At 43.2% G+C, this 18,431-nt stretch overlaps 1 protein-coding gene across 1 annotated transcript in view; it reads right to left on the bottom strand.

Moving 5' to 3' along the window:
- ppp3r1a (protein phosphatase 3, regulatory subunit B, alpha a) overlaps positions 1-18,431 on the bottom strand; it is a 27,072-nt gene continuing 8,641 nt past the window's right edge. The window contains exons 2-6 of the mRNA XM_069712272.1: positions 15,117-15,156; positions 3,190-3,366; positions 2,435-2,494; positions 1,937-2,121; positions 1-386 (exon numbers count right to left, since the gene is read on the bottom strand). Of these exons, the coding sequence (XP_069568373.1) occupies positions 339-386; positions 1,937-2,121; positions 2,435-2,494; positions 3,190-3,366; positions 15,117-15,156 (510 nt within the window). The 3' untranslated portion in view covers positions 1-338. The remainder of the gene's footprint in view (positions 387-1,936; positions 2,122-2,434; positions 2,495-3,189; positions 3,367-15,116; positions 15,157-18,431) is intronic.

The raw sequence follows: 18,431 nt of genomic DNA on the forward strand, positions 1-18,431 counted from the left end.
CTCATCCAAAACCAGAGATGCTCTTCGCAAGTGACACGTGGATGTCCTTCAGTCTCTTAAAAGTGCTACGACCGGGTTATTGAGAGGATTTACGGTTCAGTAACACTTCAAAGTTGGCTTCGCGAGGCCCGTGGTCTTTTTAAAAAAAATTTTTTTTAAAGAAAAAAAGTGGCTTCACAGAGAGAGAAAGAGAGAGATAAAGAGAAAGAGAGAGAAAGAATACTTCCATTGAGTTGCACAGAGAGCGTTTTGCCGGATGTCTTGAGCAGATCTTCAGAGATGGTGGAGAAAGCGAGTGTTGAGGACAAAAAGGGGGGGGTTGAGCAAGCGCAGAGCGCTCACACGTCCACCACCATCTTTTTGTGTATATCGAGGCCGCCGACCACCTGGAAGAGCGAGAGGGAGGGAGGGAGGGAGGGAGGGAGAGGGAGGGGAAAAAACAGAAACAAAACTCGTCAATTCAGCGCCGTTTCAGGCGGTGGAGGTAAATATAACAGATGTTTTGGTCGCCTACTGGTGAGAACAGGCTCGTCCATAAAGACAATCCTTATTAATTAGTAATTCTGTTACTGGTGGCTCGGTTCCATAAGCTCGTTAATTCTCAACGGGTTTGGTGAGAAGAGAGAAAAAAAACAAAGTCAAACTTTTATTTTGAAGTAGACAGAATTCCCGATGCTGTGCTTTTATTTTGAAGGACAAATGTATCCGTTTGCCATTTTGTTTTCGGTGTCGCCGCGACAGTGACGACCAAAACCAACAGTATCGACAGTAAGCTCTCGTTTGATCATTAGTCTTCTCGTATTTTAATACAGGTCGGTGCATTTGTGAAAGCTGACGAGCGTCAACACTTTAAACTTGGTTGAAAAGCATAAATACCTGCAATTCATGACACAGCTGTCTTTTTATTTCATTGGGTTTTGTTTTTTTTAGCCCATGTTGCACTTTTGTTCTTTACTTAAGTGTATTTAGCACTACATGATGGCATTACGGTCTTATTTTTACTGCATTATTTTACTTTGAAATACGTTTCAACGGCTTTAAAATTCAGATTTGCGCTTTGATGACTCAGAAAAAAAAAGAAGCTTGACCAGTTGAGAACCGCCGCGTTATACGTTCAACTGGGGCGAGCCAGCATCTACTACAGGAAGAACCTGGCAGCGCCGAAATGCTCCATCCTTTTTTTAATTTTATTTTACTACTACCGACCTTCTGACAAAAATCTATATTTGGATCCGTCGTGTTATTTTTAAAAACGCTCTTTGTTGCTCGGTTTCTGGCACTCGACAGTTCTGGAAGCAGGACTGTTACAGGGGGGGGGGACGCTGAACGCTCGCTCCGGCGTCTGTTCCTTAAATGTTGGGAGCGTTTGAGCAGCCTTGTTAAAAAAACCAACAAAAAAAACCCAGGATCTAATATTCTCCACCCTGGAAATACACTCCCAGAAGGACGAGCGCCGTTTTAGTTCGAGGCTCCGGAGAATTCCCGCACGACGCCACGACGACGACTCCTGCTCGTCTTGAAAGAACTTTATTCGCCTCTTCCATCTCAAATTAGATCATTAAAACTGTGTTTTCTATCAGCATAACAAGGCCACGGTGAAAAAAATACAAATAAAATAGCAAAAAAAAAAACCTTGGCTCTCAACTCTGGGCGGTGCCTTTACAAATCAGATAAGTCTCTCGGGATCTGTGCGTGACACGGATCCTCCTCCGGGCTGCGTTCACAGCCCCCGACGCCACATTTCAACAGGAAGCGTGAAACTGAAACCCGATGCTGTCGAGCCCCGGCAAAACAACAACAAAAAAACAGTCGAGTTTTTTTTTTTATGCCTCTTTGACATTTGCCAACGGGCCGCGTCAGCAGAAATGTCATCCCCCCCCTCTCCAACCCTCCCCTCAAAAAAAAAAATACCCCGGGAGGAAGGGCTTCGACTCACTGCACAGAACTCTTCGAAGGATATCCTGCCATCTCCGTCCTTGTCCGCGTTGATGATGGTCTTGTCCACGATCTGCTGGAGCTGCGTGTCCTTCAGGTTGTTGCCCACCATCATCTTCAGCACCTGGAAGAGCTCGCCGTTGGAGATGTAGCCGTCCTTGTCCATGTCGTAGATCCTGAAGGCGACTGGAGGAGGGAGGAGCGAGGGAGGGGTGAGACCGTGAGTGTAAATGGGAGTTACACAGCAACCTCTTGTGTACAGATCTTTGATGAGATGAATCTCTGACGGTCTCCCACCACACGGCGCAGAAATCTTTGGAGACGGTGACGTCAGAAAGTTGACCTCAACTCCGTCCCTCTCGACAAAAGGTAAACTCGTACGTAAAGCAAAAACAGTAAGTCGCACTGGCTCCACTCAAATCAGAGGGGGGGGGGGGGTAAGTGACCTTGAACTAGTCATGGCTGCGTGGTTTTTAGTGAAGAAGTCGTTTTTACTTACACCGGAGCTTCTGTTCTTTGTCGCCCTTCACGCTGAACTGCGAGACTCCCTCGATAAACTCTGCGAGAGGAGAGAAAGGACGATCAGTGCCGTTTGTTCAGCGTTTCCTTCAGTACGACATCTTGGTATTAGCGCATGTCTTCTGTGCGTCTTTGGGGATTATTCCCACATATAACAAAGTAGAAGAATATGTCACCAGACCGACGGGAAGATAAAAAAAAAACGTATTCTTAAATGTCGTGAACCGTGTCAAAACCCAGTTCAGACCACATTTTTCAGGTTTTAATTGAACTTTCTGAAGTTAATATTTTTGAATTTACTTCCAATATTATGAAGTTCTGGCTATTCATGTTGGATTCCTTCATTTCCTTTTCCTGATTTCCATTTTTTTTTTAAGCACTCCTATTGTACCTTGTGTAGAAGGTCATTCCTGCTGGCTGCGGGGTTGCAAGTATTAGATCAACACTTCAACTTATTATTGCCCAAATAATGTAAGGTTATATCTACGCTGACAGCCGCTTCTGTTTCAGGGCTGTACTCCGTTTAATGTACGGCTGAATTTAAAAATCACGAGTTGAAGAAAAATCTTGAGACGACGTGCGATCGCCGCACCGAACTTACGGCAAAAGGATTTTTTGAGAGCGGTGTAGAAGTCAGCTCGTAGCACCACCATAATTAATGTTTCACGCTCTTATCAGAGGCCAGAATAAAAGCAGCAACGTCCGGTAGCGGCCCGGCGGGCGTTCATCTCGTACCTTTAAAGTCCACCTCTCCGTTCCCGTCCGTGTCGAATATGTCGATGACCCTCTGCACCAGCGGGTTCTGTTGCAGCTCCGGAAGAGACATGAACTCCTCCACGCTGAGCGAGCCGGAGTTATCTAGGTCGAGTTTCTTAAACCTCTTCCCTAGCCTCTTAATCTCGTCGGCATCGACTGGACAAAGAGGGAAGAAGACAAGAGAGAGAGGGACAAGAGTCGCATGAGACATCGTCTCCGTAGACATTCCAGCTGATGTTCTTCTCCGTCTCCTAAATCTTTCAAATTGTGAGAGTGAAAGCAGTGAAGTGTGCAGGGTGTGTCGCAGGGTGCCCCGACAGACCCCTCCACCCCCACCCCCCCATAACTCTATACTAGGACATGAGGGGAAAAGTAAAGTTAAAAGTGACCATTAATAATGCACTGCTCGCTCGCTGCAACATAACCCGGAGATCCGGCCTGCACAGGACCGAGCTAACTGCTGCGAGCCACAAACCCACAGTAACCACAGGACGTTTCATTCTGCTCTCCTCCGGAAAGACTTCAAATTGGTGCAACTATGGAAAAAAAAAAAAAGAAGAAGAAGAAGAAGAAGAAGAAGCAGCTCAAACTACTAAATTGAAATCACAGAACGAACTGCTCCGACGACGCTGCCGAGAACTTCAAAATCAGAAAGAGAGAAACGAGAGCTGGGGAGAAATGGAGGAAGAGGGAGGTGGCAACAGGAGGAGGATTTACAAGAAATAATACAGAGATATATACAGAGCTGTTGCAAACTTACAGCCCTTGTTGTCTACTGCTGCTTTTTTTTTATCAGTCTGGGTTTGGCTCTTTTGTTCCCCGGCCATCAGAAATAGCCTGACACTCCCGATCCCGGCACACTGAGCGATAGCGAAGGAGTAATCCAGAAGCAATAACACAGCCAGTTGTTAATTACTATATAAACTCATTCACACACAGTCACGTGATCACGACGGCCAACCACAAACTACTAATACTACTTCACCTGCTTTAATCTGGGGTCCGACGTGATGTGGGCTATATATATTATTATTATATTTTATATATATATATATATATATTATATTACATATTAATCCTGACAACGGAGAGCTGTGACAAATTTATGAAGCTGAGAATTCAGTTCATTCCAGTTCAGATCTGACCTCAAGTCTGTTTAAGGAGAATAACAGGCAAAGATAAGACTGAACAGTTGATCAATGATTTGAACTCTAAACGTACAGACTCCCAAGAGTGGGAAAAGAATCTTAAAAGTTCCATTAGATAGTGAGCTGTTCAGTAAACTTCCCCTTCAGCCTCCTGCTGGTAATTACAAGCAGGTCAAGTTGGAGTTGTTGTTTTTTTGCGGGCTTCTTCCTTTCTTTTATCTACTCGTGTCAACACAGCTGGCGAACAATCACGAGTTCCTTCACAGGTGGCAAATTCAGGAAAAGCGACAGGAAGGTATCCCATCGCTGCGCTCCTGATGACATGATAGAGGGAGAGAGAGAGAGAAGGAGAGAGCCGGGCGTGGGTTGTGTTTTGGTGTTTCAACGCTCGAACATGCTGCGCTACATCAGCTCGATGACTAATGAAGAGTGTGGTGGAGGAGGAGGAGGAGGAGGAGCAGGGGAGGAATGAGAGAGTGCGAGAAAGGACAGATCGAGGAGGAGAAAGTTGGGGTTGGACGGCGGCGGCCTCTCGTGTTGGGTTGAATAGAACCTGCACAGTCTCCTGAAGTCCGGCGAACAACGAATCTATACGTAGGGATACGTCCTGTTTTGGCCGGCCCAGTCGTGGTTCTGGGTTGGAACCTCGCTGGTACCGGGGCCTTTCTGTGGGGAGTTTTCCGTGTTCTCCCTGTAGATAAAGTAGGCGTAGATAATGGATGGATGGAACATTCCTCATACATTTATGGTCCCTGGCACATAAAGCGGTTGTGACGTCACTCCTGGACGGTTAGCGCTTCTTTGTTCTTTCCGTGTGTCGCCTGAGAACAAAGTGAATTTTATTGGCTCGTAGGTGCTATAAAAAAATAAAAAAAAATCAATCACTGAAGTTCATCTCGAGCACTAAAACAAACGGTAACAATATTTTTGTGCAGTTAATGCTTGAACTTCGGGTCGGAGGTGGAGAACGGAGATTAAGGGGTTCCTTCTTAAACTCGGCACAAAAGCGCCGGGCAACAATTCAGTTGCGCCAGTGTTGTGTAAATAGCAAACTGCACTTTTGATCATCGGAGTACCCGTGGGCGTGTTGGCTTTAAAACCAGGCGTGGTCAGACGCATTGTTGGTGCACTTGCTTCTCCCCCCCCCCCCCCCTTTTTCTTTTTTGTTTTGTTTTTTTAGACAGCAGGGAACGATTGCGTTATTGACAAAGAAAAACCTGGTTTTAAATCAGCGGCGCGGTATTTTGCTGTTATTGTAAGAGCACATCATCGAGATGTTAATATGTGCCTATTAGGCGAAGAGCGCATACGCTCTGCTAGTTAAACACACACAAACTAAAGGGACATGCAGCAGCACACAAACATGCAAAAGATCATTAGCGGGTAAATCAATCCGCTCAGTGTGCACATTGGATGCAGATCCGTTTCCTCTGCAGACAAGCGCTCCTTTGTCCTCCTTGGCGAACCCTGCCTTGTGCAGAAATAGGAATCCGTCTCGATGCAAGAGCATTCGAAAGGGAACGGGAGATGACACTGCATCCAAAAAAAACAAAACCCCGCCTACAATTAATTAAGAACTCGGTACAACTGCTTTGAGCCTGACTTCACATTCAGATTATCACCGTGAAATTCCCACCAAATACAATTTCAAGTTAAGTGCCGAATTGGTCGGCAAGTTTACCACGTTACAATACAAATTTAAAAGAAAGCAGATTGAATCGTTGGTTGACCGAATTAATGGGCGGCAATCTTAAATCATGGATTCACCGTCGCCGTAATTCCTCAGCAAAACATAAAATAAAGACTCGTACTGGCTTCCGGCATCCTGCTTTTTCCTTTCTGTACAACGCTCTGGTATATCTTCGCATTAACGTCAGACGCTGGTAAAACTGCACAAGCATCCGCTAAATTGAATTTGCGATGTAATAGCTACTTATTCAGCGTGTGGAATAATAATAACCACGTTGCCCTCGTTCGTCGGCAGCAAACGGATCAGTAGAAGAAAAAAAAAACAATGTGTTACTCTGTATATGATTTACATGATATTTGTACATATGAAGTAGATTTATTTCTAAGGAGACGTCGCTGGTTTGCTTTGTTTTTATGTTCCCGACAAGATAAATCCACACACGCGCGCGCACATAAAGAATCTGATATATACGGCAGGGTGTCTTGTGTCCAATAGGCATTAGTTATCAGAGCCGAGCACGCGGCTATCCTGTGACACAAAACACTTCCTTATCAGCAGCCTCCTGTTTCCTGTTCGCAGCAGATGACACCAGCTTGGCTCATAACGGTTCAGACAGCGCAAAGGGAGTATTAATTCTACAGATAATCACCACGCTGGGTTCAGTTTGGGAAATCAAAGCCGTAGCCTGTCGCACGGCTGGAGGGAGGAGGGTGTTTTTCGGGGTCTGAGTGCGAGAGCTGTCCGGCCTGAGGAGAGGAAGGATATTTCGGGTATTTCAGTATGGAGAGTTGAAATTGAACCGCTTGAGGCTCCGTGTGGTTGAAAAGGTGGAAATTGTAAAAAGAGTAACGAGGTTAAGCTTCACGTGTAGAGAGAACCCATCAGTTAGGCCCGTCACACTCATTAAATAAATCGCCTCATTGTGATGATTTGAGCCAGCTGTAATCATTTTTCATAATCGTGAGAATTCGTTCATCTATATAAAAACAGCTGGATGCAACTGACGGAAATGTCATATTTCCACATCGTTTTCCACCATTTCAGGGTTGACTGCCGCTCATCTAACGATGTCGTCTTGTTTTGGCCTCTTCGTCTGCTGTGGTTTAGTGGCACACGAGTAGAGAAGCACCTCCACCATAGTAATGTGTTTTTGTTTTTTATCAACGGTACCCGTCATTGTCAGTAATTTCTTTGTATATTTCAGTAATAGGCTTTGCATATTGAATTATTCATGAATTATCTTTCCTGTGCAAGTTTTGTTGACAAAGCCTAAGGCAAACTGGAATATAATTTTAATTATATGTTCCATTGTTCAATGCCAATCTCTACTCTTCTTCTTCATGAGTTATACGTGTATTATCAAACTACGATTATATTTATACTTTAATATTGGCATAAAATGAAGAGAAAAATAAAATTTACATTATTAACATTATTAGTATGCAGCATTCTTCCTTAATAAGGTTGTCCATTTGAAAAAAAAAAAAGAAAAAAGGTGCCGGTATGAAAGTATGCGAGTTTTATACTATGTATAATTTGAAAACGTGTAGAGACACACCAGCGTGATGACATCATTTCCCACATGGTAGTGGGACATAAAAAGAAAAACGTATCTGTGCTATAGATATCATTCCCTCTCCGGCCAACCATGCCAACTATTAAGAGCTGAAACTATTAGCAATAATCAATTAATTAGCCTTTTTTTTTTTTTTTCAAATCTAAAGAAATTGCCAGGTTTCTGCTTCTCAAATGTAAATATTTTCCTCTTTTTGTAGCTTAATAATAAAACGTAACACTTTTGACTGCGAGATTTCTCCTTCCGAGAAGACGTGATGAGCATTTTCCAGTATTTCTGGACATTTTAGAAACAAAACAATTAATGAGGAAGCTAATCAATTAAAAAAAAAAAAAAAACCTGATCATGATGATTAGCAGCCTTGCAAACGATTACACCCTCGTGGTATTCGTCAGGGCCGAAGGTAGAACTGTCCACCGAGAGCAGCAGAAGCATCTCCCCGTCACAGTTTAAAGTGTCTTTTTTTGGTGCTACGCAGTCGGGTCAGTAGGATAAACTGGAGTACAGATGAAAAACTGCCGTGACATTTACAACATGTAAAAAAAAAAAAAAAAAAGAACAACAAAAAAAAACTTTAGTGCAGCCACTGAGCGGGGAACATTTCAACACTGTGCCCAGAACCCTTCCTGCTGTCAGGAGCTGCCGACCGACGAGGCGCACGTATTATTCATGCTACCAAGGACAACAACCTTCTCGCAGTCGGAGTCTCCTCGAGTCTCAAACCAACGAGTCCCACGTCTGCCGGCGTCACGGACGCACACGGCACCCAGCTGGGCCAAATAAAAGTCCGGATTAAGACGCCGGATACGGGACACGTACGACAGCAGCGAGTTTAACCGACTTATCCCGTTGAAAACCGTTATGGTCAAGTGGTAGAAATTCCAGAATTGCATCACGGCTTGTTTTAGTGGCCAATAGATGAAGGGCGTTCTCTTGATTCAACCGTCCCTATCTAACGCTCTTACGCAAACTCCTTCCAACGAGCGCAGCAAAGCGAGCTCCGATTCCTCCGTCGTTTAGCTCTACAGGCGCCGACTGCCCTCCTCTTTTACGGCAGCCAAAATCTCCAAATGTGGTGCAATGACGTGTGCCCAAAACTGTCCAACAAAATGAGCAACAAATGAGCCACGGTTTGCTGACAAGAACAACAAAACTGAATCCCAAAGAAAAAAGAAAAAGAAAAAAAACCTGGAACAAATTGTATTTGGAGGACAGCTGTGTTCTGGAATTGACGACACTTGATGGGAAAGTGCTGGTATATACGAGAGCCAGGGAGGAAAGATGAGACGATGATGATGATGATGACGGTGGTGAGATGTTCTTGTTTTTTTTCCAATCACAACAACACCTGTACATCCAAACTCGGAGGAGAGGGGGAAATTACTGCTGCGGAGAAAGTGACTGCAATAACATGATGTGTTTATTAAGTGTGCGTGTTTCCTGCCAGGTTTGGCACATCCTCCACGTTTCTACAAAAAGAAAAACAGGATCTTGCCGAGTGATTGGATTTGACAGGGGAATAAAAAAAAAACTTGCAAAATGGACCCTGACGTAGCCGATCGCTGACCTCCTCCGTGACCTCTGCTTACGGAGGAGGAGGAGGAGGAGGAGGAGGAGGAGGAGATGGGCAGGTTTTTTTCAAGGGGCCTAAACGTTTGCGCCTCAGGCAGCAGAGACAGACTGCGCTGATCTGGCCGATGTTGCGAACTGACGCTCAAATGCTCAAACTCTGTCCCATGATGCTGGTTAAGAGGGCGGAGGAAGTTATGGCAGAGCTGCAGGTTCTATATGATGGAGGAGGAGGAGGAGGAGGAGGTGGCTAGATCACCAGGATCAGTATCAGAATTATTTAATGTCATTGTACAGGCCAAATTGAGAAAAACAGACCAAGTCGGTGCGCCACAAGGGGAATATCAAATATAGATGAAATATAAAAATACAAACACAATATAAAAGATTAAAAAAAAAAAAAAAAAAAAAAGGGTAAAAAGACATGTGTGCGTGTTTGTCCAATCCAGATGTAGATGCAGGTACTGCAGTTATTAAATTGCATACATGGAAGTATTTACATGGAAAGAATCTAAAATATATAACAGAAATATAATTATATTTATAATAAGAATAGAGTCTAAAATTTGATTGTGTGTGGGGTAGATTTTTTTTACATACGAGATACCTTCAAATGCAAGATGATTCAGCATTTTTACACTTTTAAAGAAGGAGAAAAGGAAAGAGTCGTGATATGATTTTTAAGTTAATGGAAGACTTTATGAGAAACTATTCAAATAAACGTTCTATATATGACCGAAAGGGTTTTCTGAGCTCTGCGTATTCACAGAGGCTCCTCACACTGCTATGGTAATGAGCAGCTCAGAGGGAGACCCACTGTAACTGTGAGATGATTATGATAATCTCATATACTCCACCGCTGAGCACAACACACACACGCACTTTCAGATACGCTGTATGCACCCTTAACTGTGTTACTAGGCAACTGAAACCCGTTAGCCCCCACAAAGTAGCCCCCCCCAACCAACCACACACACACACACACACACATCCACATGAAGAAAGGGGGAACACTGCAACATTGCTCATGAGGTGTATGCATGAAAACATGCATATGTAGATGTCATCAGCCTTTGAGTGCACACAGGAGGCTAACACTCACACATAAGCATCAATTAACTACAAAAAAAAAATATATATATATAAAAAATACTGTGACATCTGGCTAAATGGGCCTCAGTCTAGTCTGCGGCACGTCGCTTGTGTTGCACGGCCTCCTGCACTAATTGTGGTGTTGTTGCGATCAACCCCAACATATCAACAGCAGTATTTTTTTTTTTTATATTGGTGCAAATCAACAACCCAAATGTTTCTGCTTAACCTGCAACCAGATCAGTCAGCGAGCTCCACCTAACCATTAAAACCGCAGATCAGCTGTGTGAATAGAAAATCTGCTCAGTGCAACTGGCTTCTCCTCCCTGTTTATTTATTTATTTTATTTTTTTTAAATTATAAAACACAATGTTCCCTAAATGTCATTAATGAATGTGTCCTCTTAAGCATGCTCAGCCCTACGAATGCTTCACCCGGCACATTACCGGAGACATGTGACTCCATTAACGGGGCCGACCCGAACAGAGAAAAGCCGAAGCGGCGCCGATGCACAGAGCAAATATTTCAGCTGGCGTGTTGCTGAAAGTGACGGCGCAGAGTCCTCGCTGTATGTAGCTCCGCGAGCAGACAGGATAAGGCCAGAGGGTGAGTAAACATGAGATGGTAACATGCACAGCTCAGTAATTACACGAGTTTGACACAAGACACTGTGCCAATTAGCACAGCGGTGTCAGGCTGAGCCAATGACGGTGTAGTATCCAGGGAACATGTTGGAAGACAGCGGCCCGCTGCAGTCAGATAAAAAGAGGACAAAATAAAACCAACAAATTATCATCACTGGAGGAAAAAAAAAAAAAAAAAAAACTCAAGTGACGTTTAGTTTACTAGTAATGAGGAGCCCTGCTCAGCGTGTCTCTGGGGGAGTTTTCTGAAGTCTCGGTAAATAATTCTGATGAGGTCATAAAAGTATTTAACACAAGGAGTGGATGACAAACAGGAGACGGGGGGTGGGGGGGTTTGAAGACGTGCAGCGTCCCATTTTCTACACTTTGTTTCAGGATGTCTCGGCCTCTGCTGCTTTAATTTACTCCTTCTTGGTAAAAAATCTGTCTCTTATTAGTTACCCGTATTAAAAGCCTATTGATCCGCTGGTTTAGTTCTGTTTTTCCACAATAGCTAAAGAAATACACCTTAAATGACCCACACGTTTATGCCCATACAAAAGCCACGCATTAACGCACAAGTCTTTACATTTGACCACATCCTACAATTAACTCTGATACTGCTGAGTGGTCAAATTTTAAACAGAGGAGCCAGATTAAGGCGCCTCCATCAGGTGAGACCGGAACAGATCCTGGTTTACCTGTAGATTCTAAAATCAGGCCGTTTCTAGGACAAAAAAATTTTTTTTAAAAAAATTTAATCACACACCTTGCCACTCACAGTCCATCAAGTATTATCTCAGTGAGCCCACTGGTAAGAGGAGGCGACACAGCAGAGAGTTTGTACTACACAGGAGAGCTCCAGCACTGCCTGCATCAGGCCGATTGCTTTGGCTGGTCTGATAATGTACAGCTCGCCGGCATGAACCGAACTGAGGATGAGGCAGGGCAGCGCATCGATGGCATGTATTTATAGCCGTGCTGTCATTAGAAACCCCCCCCCTCCTCCCCCCCCGACACGAGGCACTGGCTCCCGCCCTCAGGGAAACCCCTAGCAACAAGGAACTCCAGCAAGCCGCCCACCGTTTATTTTGGGTGGCTGCAGACAGACCCACGATGGTTTCAGGCTCGCTGCTGCGTTTCCCTGAGAGCATGATGCGCTGAGGGGGTTGTGTGTGGTTGTGGTTTTGTGTGTGTGTGTGTGTGTGTGTGTGTGTGTGTGTGTGTGTGTGTGTGTGTGTGTGTGTGTGTGTGTGTGTGTGTGTGTGTGTGTGTGTGTGTGTGTGTGTGTGTGTGTGTGTGTGTGTGTGTGTGTGTGTGTGTGTGTGGTTTTTGTGTCTTAATTAAGCACGCCGTTACAAGTAGGCCATTAAATGTTTGCCTGATCTAAGCTCGCTTAAGCCAGCCAGAAGTGAGACGCTGCACTGACGGGGTGGATTCATCCCCGCAGCATAGAAAAACGACTTTATTTCATAATCCGCGAGACAAACTTCCTCATGTTCATGTTAATGGACATGAACATAATTGAGAAGCGGCAGGTGGCGGGTACAGGTGAGTGGGCATTAAGGTTTGCCGGTTCATGTCTCACAGACGGCAGGGAGGTGCAGCGGGGAGAATTTCCATGACCGACAGGCCGGAGCCAATTTCTTCGCAGCCAGTGCCTGTCTGTCCGAGCGCTTGATGAGCCGAACAGCTGCTTTGTCGGTGGAGGGTGAGGGAGACGGCCAAAGAAAGGCCGAGATGGGGAGGGAGGCGGGGAGGGTAGAGGGGATCCGAGAAAGAGAAACTACAGGAGAAATACAGAGGCGAAAAGAGAGTGTTTGATAGAAGCAAGCATGGTAGCAGTTATTTTCCCTAACTGAGAAAAATCCGCCCTGATAGTGGAGAAATTCTTGCGGTTTATAAAATAAAGTTTTATTAATCCAGAAGGAAATTCTTGCTAATCGGAAGTGGGTACCAAACTTTCTTACTTTTATGGCACCAACTGAATTGCTTCAATGATTTCATATCAATATGATTTAAAAAAAAAAAAAACATTACTTGTCATTCGGTACCAAATTTCAATACCTGGGTTACATCTATACGAATACATTTCCAATATAAAACAGAACTTTTGCTCGTTTTTAGAATGAGTAAATTTCAGCGTGTGTGTGGATTGTTTCTCTACTTGCTCGAGATAAAAATCAATCAGTTCAACGTTGGCACATTGTCTGCATGCGAGGTATTTGTGGAACATCTGTAAATTGTGGTATTTTGCAATAGCTTGCAAGTGAGGCGTTTCGGGGACACCTGTACAGGTCGTTGCTAGATTTGATCAGTGGGAGGAAGACTCTGCCTGTGATTGGTTGTTATGTTGTGGGAGGGGTTAGGATTAAGGTGAGGGACCAGCTGACTGATAGTGAAACAACCAATCACAGCACTGGAAGGTTTAGCGTGTCCAGCCCTCCTGCTGTAAAACTGAAGTCTGTAGCGATAGCTCACATGTGAGGCATTTAGGGAACATCTGTAATTTGTGGCATGTTGTAATAGCTGGCGTTTGATGTGTTTAGGGGACATTTGTAAATTGTAGCTACAGAAAATAACCTGGGTTTCACTCAAAACAGCATGAAAACTAAAAAAAAAAAAATGTATCTACCGATTGATGACTGATAAGTTGTTGAAGTTGAGGTATCTGATGTTTTGTATTTCTTCCAAGTACTTTTATTTCATGTCTTTATAGCATGTTTAAAAAAAAAAAAAAAAAGGCAGGACAGAGGAGAGTTCAAGAGAAAGACAAACACACAGTGGTGAACAGGGTGAGGCAGCTAAAGAGAGAGAGAAAGACAAACAGAGAGAAGCTGTAAATATCCCAGACTGAATGCAGAGGTCCGACATGGGTTCAGTTCAAGGTCACGCATCGCCCAAACCCGGCTGGCACAATCCCGGGGAAGCAATGCCTGGAAGGCCAAGGTCCTGTCCCCCATGATGTTACGGTAGTACAGTCTAAATATGGACAAGCCTCAGCGTGCCCACAGTTCTCTCCAGCAAGGTGTGTCGCTCTGAATGTGTTCGTGTGTTATGGGACTCGACAGTTGAAGCAGAAATACGACTATTTTTGAGGCTAATCCTGAAGATTTCGCTCATAACATTTCCCTGAAGATTTCAGAGGAAAAACATTAGTTATGACTCTGGTGTAAATTCTAATTCTTTCAGAACTGTTGTACGTCCTGCACGTCTCCGTCTCACTTCACCCGCTGCAAGATTAAAGCCCAGAATCAGCCCTAACGTGGTGGAGAATACAGATATTTCACCGTTCCTCTGCTCCTTTCAAGACCTTTTTTTTTTTTTTTTAAACAGTGGCACCAAAAAGGGACCGGTCTCGGTGCTCATTATGCCCTGGCGGCGGCGGACACTTTTTCAGTGTGAAACGTGCCGCGTACACCGAGGAGAGCTGCTGAGAAATCTGCATCTCTGAGGACTCCTCAACAACATGAGGCGGCGATATTGTGTTGATGTATCATCAGGGAGGGAAGGTGAAGGAGGCCAACAAAGAAGAAATGTGAGTCATATGCTCAGCTCTCCTCTTCCTCTTCTTCTTCCTTTTCTTCTTCCTCCTCTTCTTCTTCCTTCTCCTCTTCCTAAGAGCTCAGTAGCTCAAAGATGTCTACTAGACAGACATCTTGCAAACATAACCGTGAATATAAGAGCTTTGACAACTTCACAATTTCAAAAAAAACATCACTCGTATGTAAAAATTCAATCGTAAAATGCAGTTAAAACTAACCTGATTTTTGTTTTGTTTTTTGCCATTAATAATAATATTGTTATAGATAATGTATTGTTAGAGGTAGCTGTTATTGAGAACATCTTTTTAATAAGTGCATAATTTTGTTTTTGTTGCTGCATATTGTAACATAGTAGTACATTATCTGGGAATTAAGAGAATAGATTAAAATAAATGGAGGAAATTATGTAATCCATTAATATGCAGATAAATAAAGCAACACTTGTGTATTTTAACGTCTGTTATATAGGTCGTCATCTTTGAACGAAATTGAGGAGAAAACGAAACTCATCAGGACTTACTAGCCTGCTAAATGACTGTTCAGGGGAAACCCAGAAAAAAAACAAACAATGAAATATACCAAATAGAAATACAGAAAAGATTTCATTTTTTGGAATCAAATCAAGCTCTGTACAACAAGATCAAGCAAATTCAAAATACTTACAATGTGAGCACATCTCCAGGGGGTAACTGGCTTCATTTCCCTAAAGAGAGAAGAGAGGCAGACATTTCAGTTCAAGTTGGAACTGCAGACATCACAGCAGGAACAACTTGAAATTACTGAATGTGTAAAACATTTGGAGTTTCACCAGAGACCGAATCCATCTGTTAAATGGATTTAAGATAAGCGAGCAGTGTCAGAAATCCCCCTCGACTCCGGCTCGGCATCACTGGAAATGTTTACATGCGTTCGGAGACTGCCGATAGCATCAATTCAATCCTGACACTTTCTGAAGTACTGCTCTTGTTGCATTTCAGCGCACGTCATTATGTGAAAGGTAAAAACGCATTCTGTAAACAGCGTGTCGATTTTACGAGGATGACGACCCACAAACGGCGCCACAAATATTTTCAGGAAAGTGGATTTTACTCCGATGATATGAACTAAATTGTCACTCTAGTTTTACTACTTAAAAGTAAGAAACACAAAACTCGTAAAACCTTGATACCAATTAAATTTTTAGATGAATTTCTACAGAGCTCAAAAGGTGTTTCCTTCCTCGTTTGTCAAACAAACAATGGCGCACACGAGGACAGACAACAGACAAAAGGGCTCTTTTCATACCACACTTTTTTTCAATGACAATACTAATGCATTCAGATATGATTGTGTATTCAAAAATAATAATAACGGGTGGTAATGTTTGTAGAAATGGGCTGACGATATTACAAAATCTCCGGATACAAAGAAGCACAACTGAAACTGTCCCAGAGTTTTACAACATGTTTTGCCAATGGACAGAAAAAAAAAAAAGAAAAGAAATGAATGGCTTTAGACTGCTAGACTCTACTGATCAATACAAAAGACAGATTGGAGCTCAAACTGATATGTTGAGTACTTTATGTACTGATGTTGGAATGTATTACTGTGCATTCATGCACAAAGTGATCGTCTTGTAGCCGTCTTTGCTGGCGTGTTGGGCATGTACGGAGATGTTGGCATCACTGAAACAGACCACTTCAAAGTCTTAATGCGTGACTCGGCTGTTGAGGTTGTTTTTGATAAAACATTCACACGTCTTTCCTGCTTTTAAAAAGGCAAAACACGCTCCAGGGAGTGTGGATGTGAATTCCTCAGATAGCTCGCGTGCTAACATGCCCTTCATGTAAGGCAGCGCCAGGACGGCCCATACAAATGAGATAGTCTTTCCTTTTGTGCATTACTGTGTGTTTAAAAGAACAAAAGATTTGCTTAAATGTTTCGCTTATTTTAGTCCATATGACACTTTAATTATTGCAGATATGACTTACTCTACTACAATATGACCACGTTATTGCAATACAATGTGCTCTGGCAAAACTTGTTTATATTTGGCTTTTTTGAATGTGCAAAATTTAAATTAAACAGACAAAAAGCCGATTAAAGTTTTTTTTAATCGGTAAATAAATGTGGCAAAAATTCAAAAATAAATTTGAATAAAAAGCAATAACACAAAACAATAAAGAAATTATTAGCTAACTAGTTAAAATTATTTTAATGTAATAAAAAAAAATCCTACACTAATATTTACAGATATCTGGTTGAAATATGTAAGAATGAGGAGTTCATTGTAGATTGCCCTTTGAAAAATACAAGTCATTTAAACCAGTTTCTGTGGATTTTTCTAAACAATGTTTAAGTAAAATGCTTTGAGTTTGTTTTTTTGTACAAGTCACGCTTCATGAACTGCATCAAATCCTCGCAGCTCTTTAAATTCACTCTGCCATCCAGAGACACTGCACGGCAGAGTGTGTGGTATTGGCTCATGTTCGACGGTCACATCCGCATCCCATCTCATCCAACACTGCAGTGTGTCCACCGAGCCCGACTGTGATTGCTGGCAGAGTGAGGCCGAACACTCACATGGGAGCCAATGGGGACTCCCTGTTGCAGAGAGGTGGGGGTGATGGGATGGAGATCCTACAGCTGAGAGAGCGCGGTGCTCTGGGCCAGCGAGCAATCGACCGGAATTGTCCTGCAGCTCCATCGAGGAATGCCAAAGTAGAGACGATGGTTGGCAAACAGCCTGGGTTTAAGCTTCGAGTAGCTAAGTCCAGAGATTGGACAGCATAAAGGGGGTTTAAGATGCCAGCTAATGACTGCAGTTGTTCATGAAGGAAGTCGAACTGATAGCCATTTATGTCAAATTCTTATGCAAAAAGCTCAAATAAAAACTTCTTCAATGTGTTTAAGACCACAAAAACGATGACCTTGTGACACACTGGTTAGAAATAGCTAGTGGGAGTTATGTCATCTACCGGCTTATCGTTGTGCTGCCGTGTAACAGCAGACTGACCTCACAGACTTCGTGGTATTTTGAGAGCAGCGAGGAGAAAAAGGTGACATAGGATTAGCCAGGAGAGCGCCTTATCATTTGACACCCTATCAGGAGAGCTTAGTCAGCCGCCGGTGCGGCGGTCAGAGGTCGACATATACATGGTTTTCCTCTCTGGGACAAGTTGACAGTTGGTGGGCACTGCCAGTTTAAGGGATTGAATTCCAGTGTAGCTCAATGCGCATAGCGCATGACTCCACCGTTACAGGGGTTGGGTGTCCCATTGCCTGTGTAGCTCAGTAATAGTGACAATGTGATACTTTATTGATCCCCGTAGGGAGAATCCCTTTGTTTGCTTCCCTACACAGAGCTCGGTCAGCTATGCGGAGATTCAGAGACTGGCTACAACACTTCCTGAGGATTTCAGATTGAATGTTCAAGGACAGGGTGTCAGTCCTCCCCCACTCGGCTATATGAGACTTCCTTCAGTCTGGACTTGATCAGTTGTTACCTTCAGTTGCTGTTCATTCAGGGTCAATAGCAACTTGCGGGAAAAGAAGCAAGAGACAATTGACGGAGAAATGTTGTTCAGCTTTACTTCTAAATTCTCATATCTGCACTTTTCACCACAAATGGACAGTATCAGATATTAGAAATGGCCTTATGGTTCTTTTAATTGACAAATCAGAACGCACTCTGAAGGACAAATGTCAGTGTTGGTGAAATTCAACGTACGTTAATCATCCAAGGAGTCATATAAATCTTAAATAAATTAGTTCCAATCAGTAATAACTATGAAAGACAAAGAATGAGCTGAATACTAAATGTATTTATCCAGGATTCCCATGTCTTCAAATAAACAACACAACTGTTATTACACCCATCTGGGAAGTTGCAGCCTTTCTAAAGCCAAATGCACCAAAAGCGATGAATAGATAACATATTTATGCAAATTAGGACTTTTGGGGAGGCTTTGATGCAACACTGATATTTGCATTTTTCTC

The sequence above is a fragment of the Brachyistius frenatus genome, unplaced genomic scaffold (genome assembly GCF_029030835.1).
Source record: "Brachyistius frenatus isolate BFR_SWC_R1_liver_20210118 unplaced genomic scaffold, ASM2903083v1 Contig_108, whole genome shotgun sequence".
NCBI lineage: Eukaryota > Metazoa > Chordata > Actinopteri > Embiotocidae > Brachyistius > Brachyistius frenatus.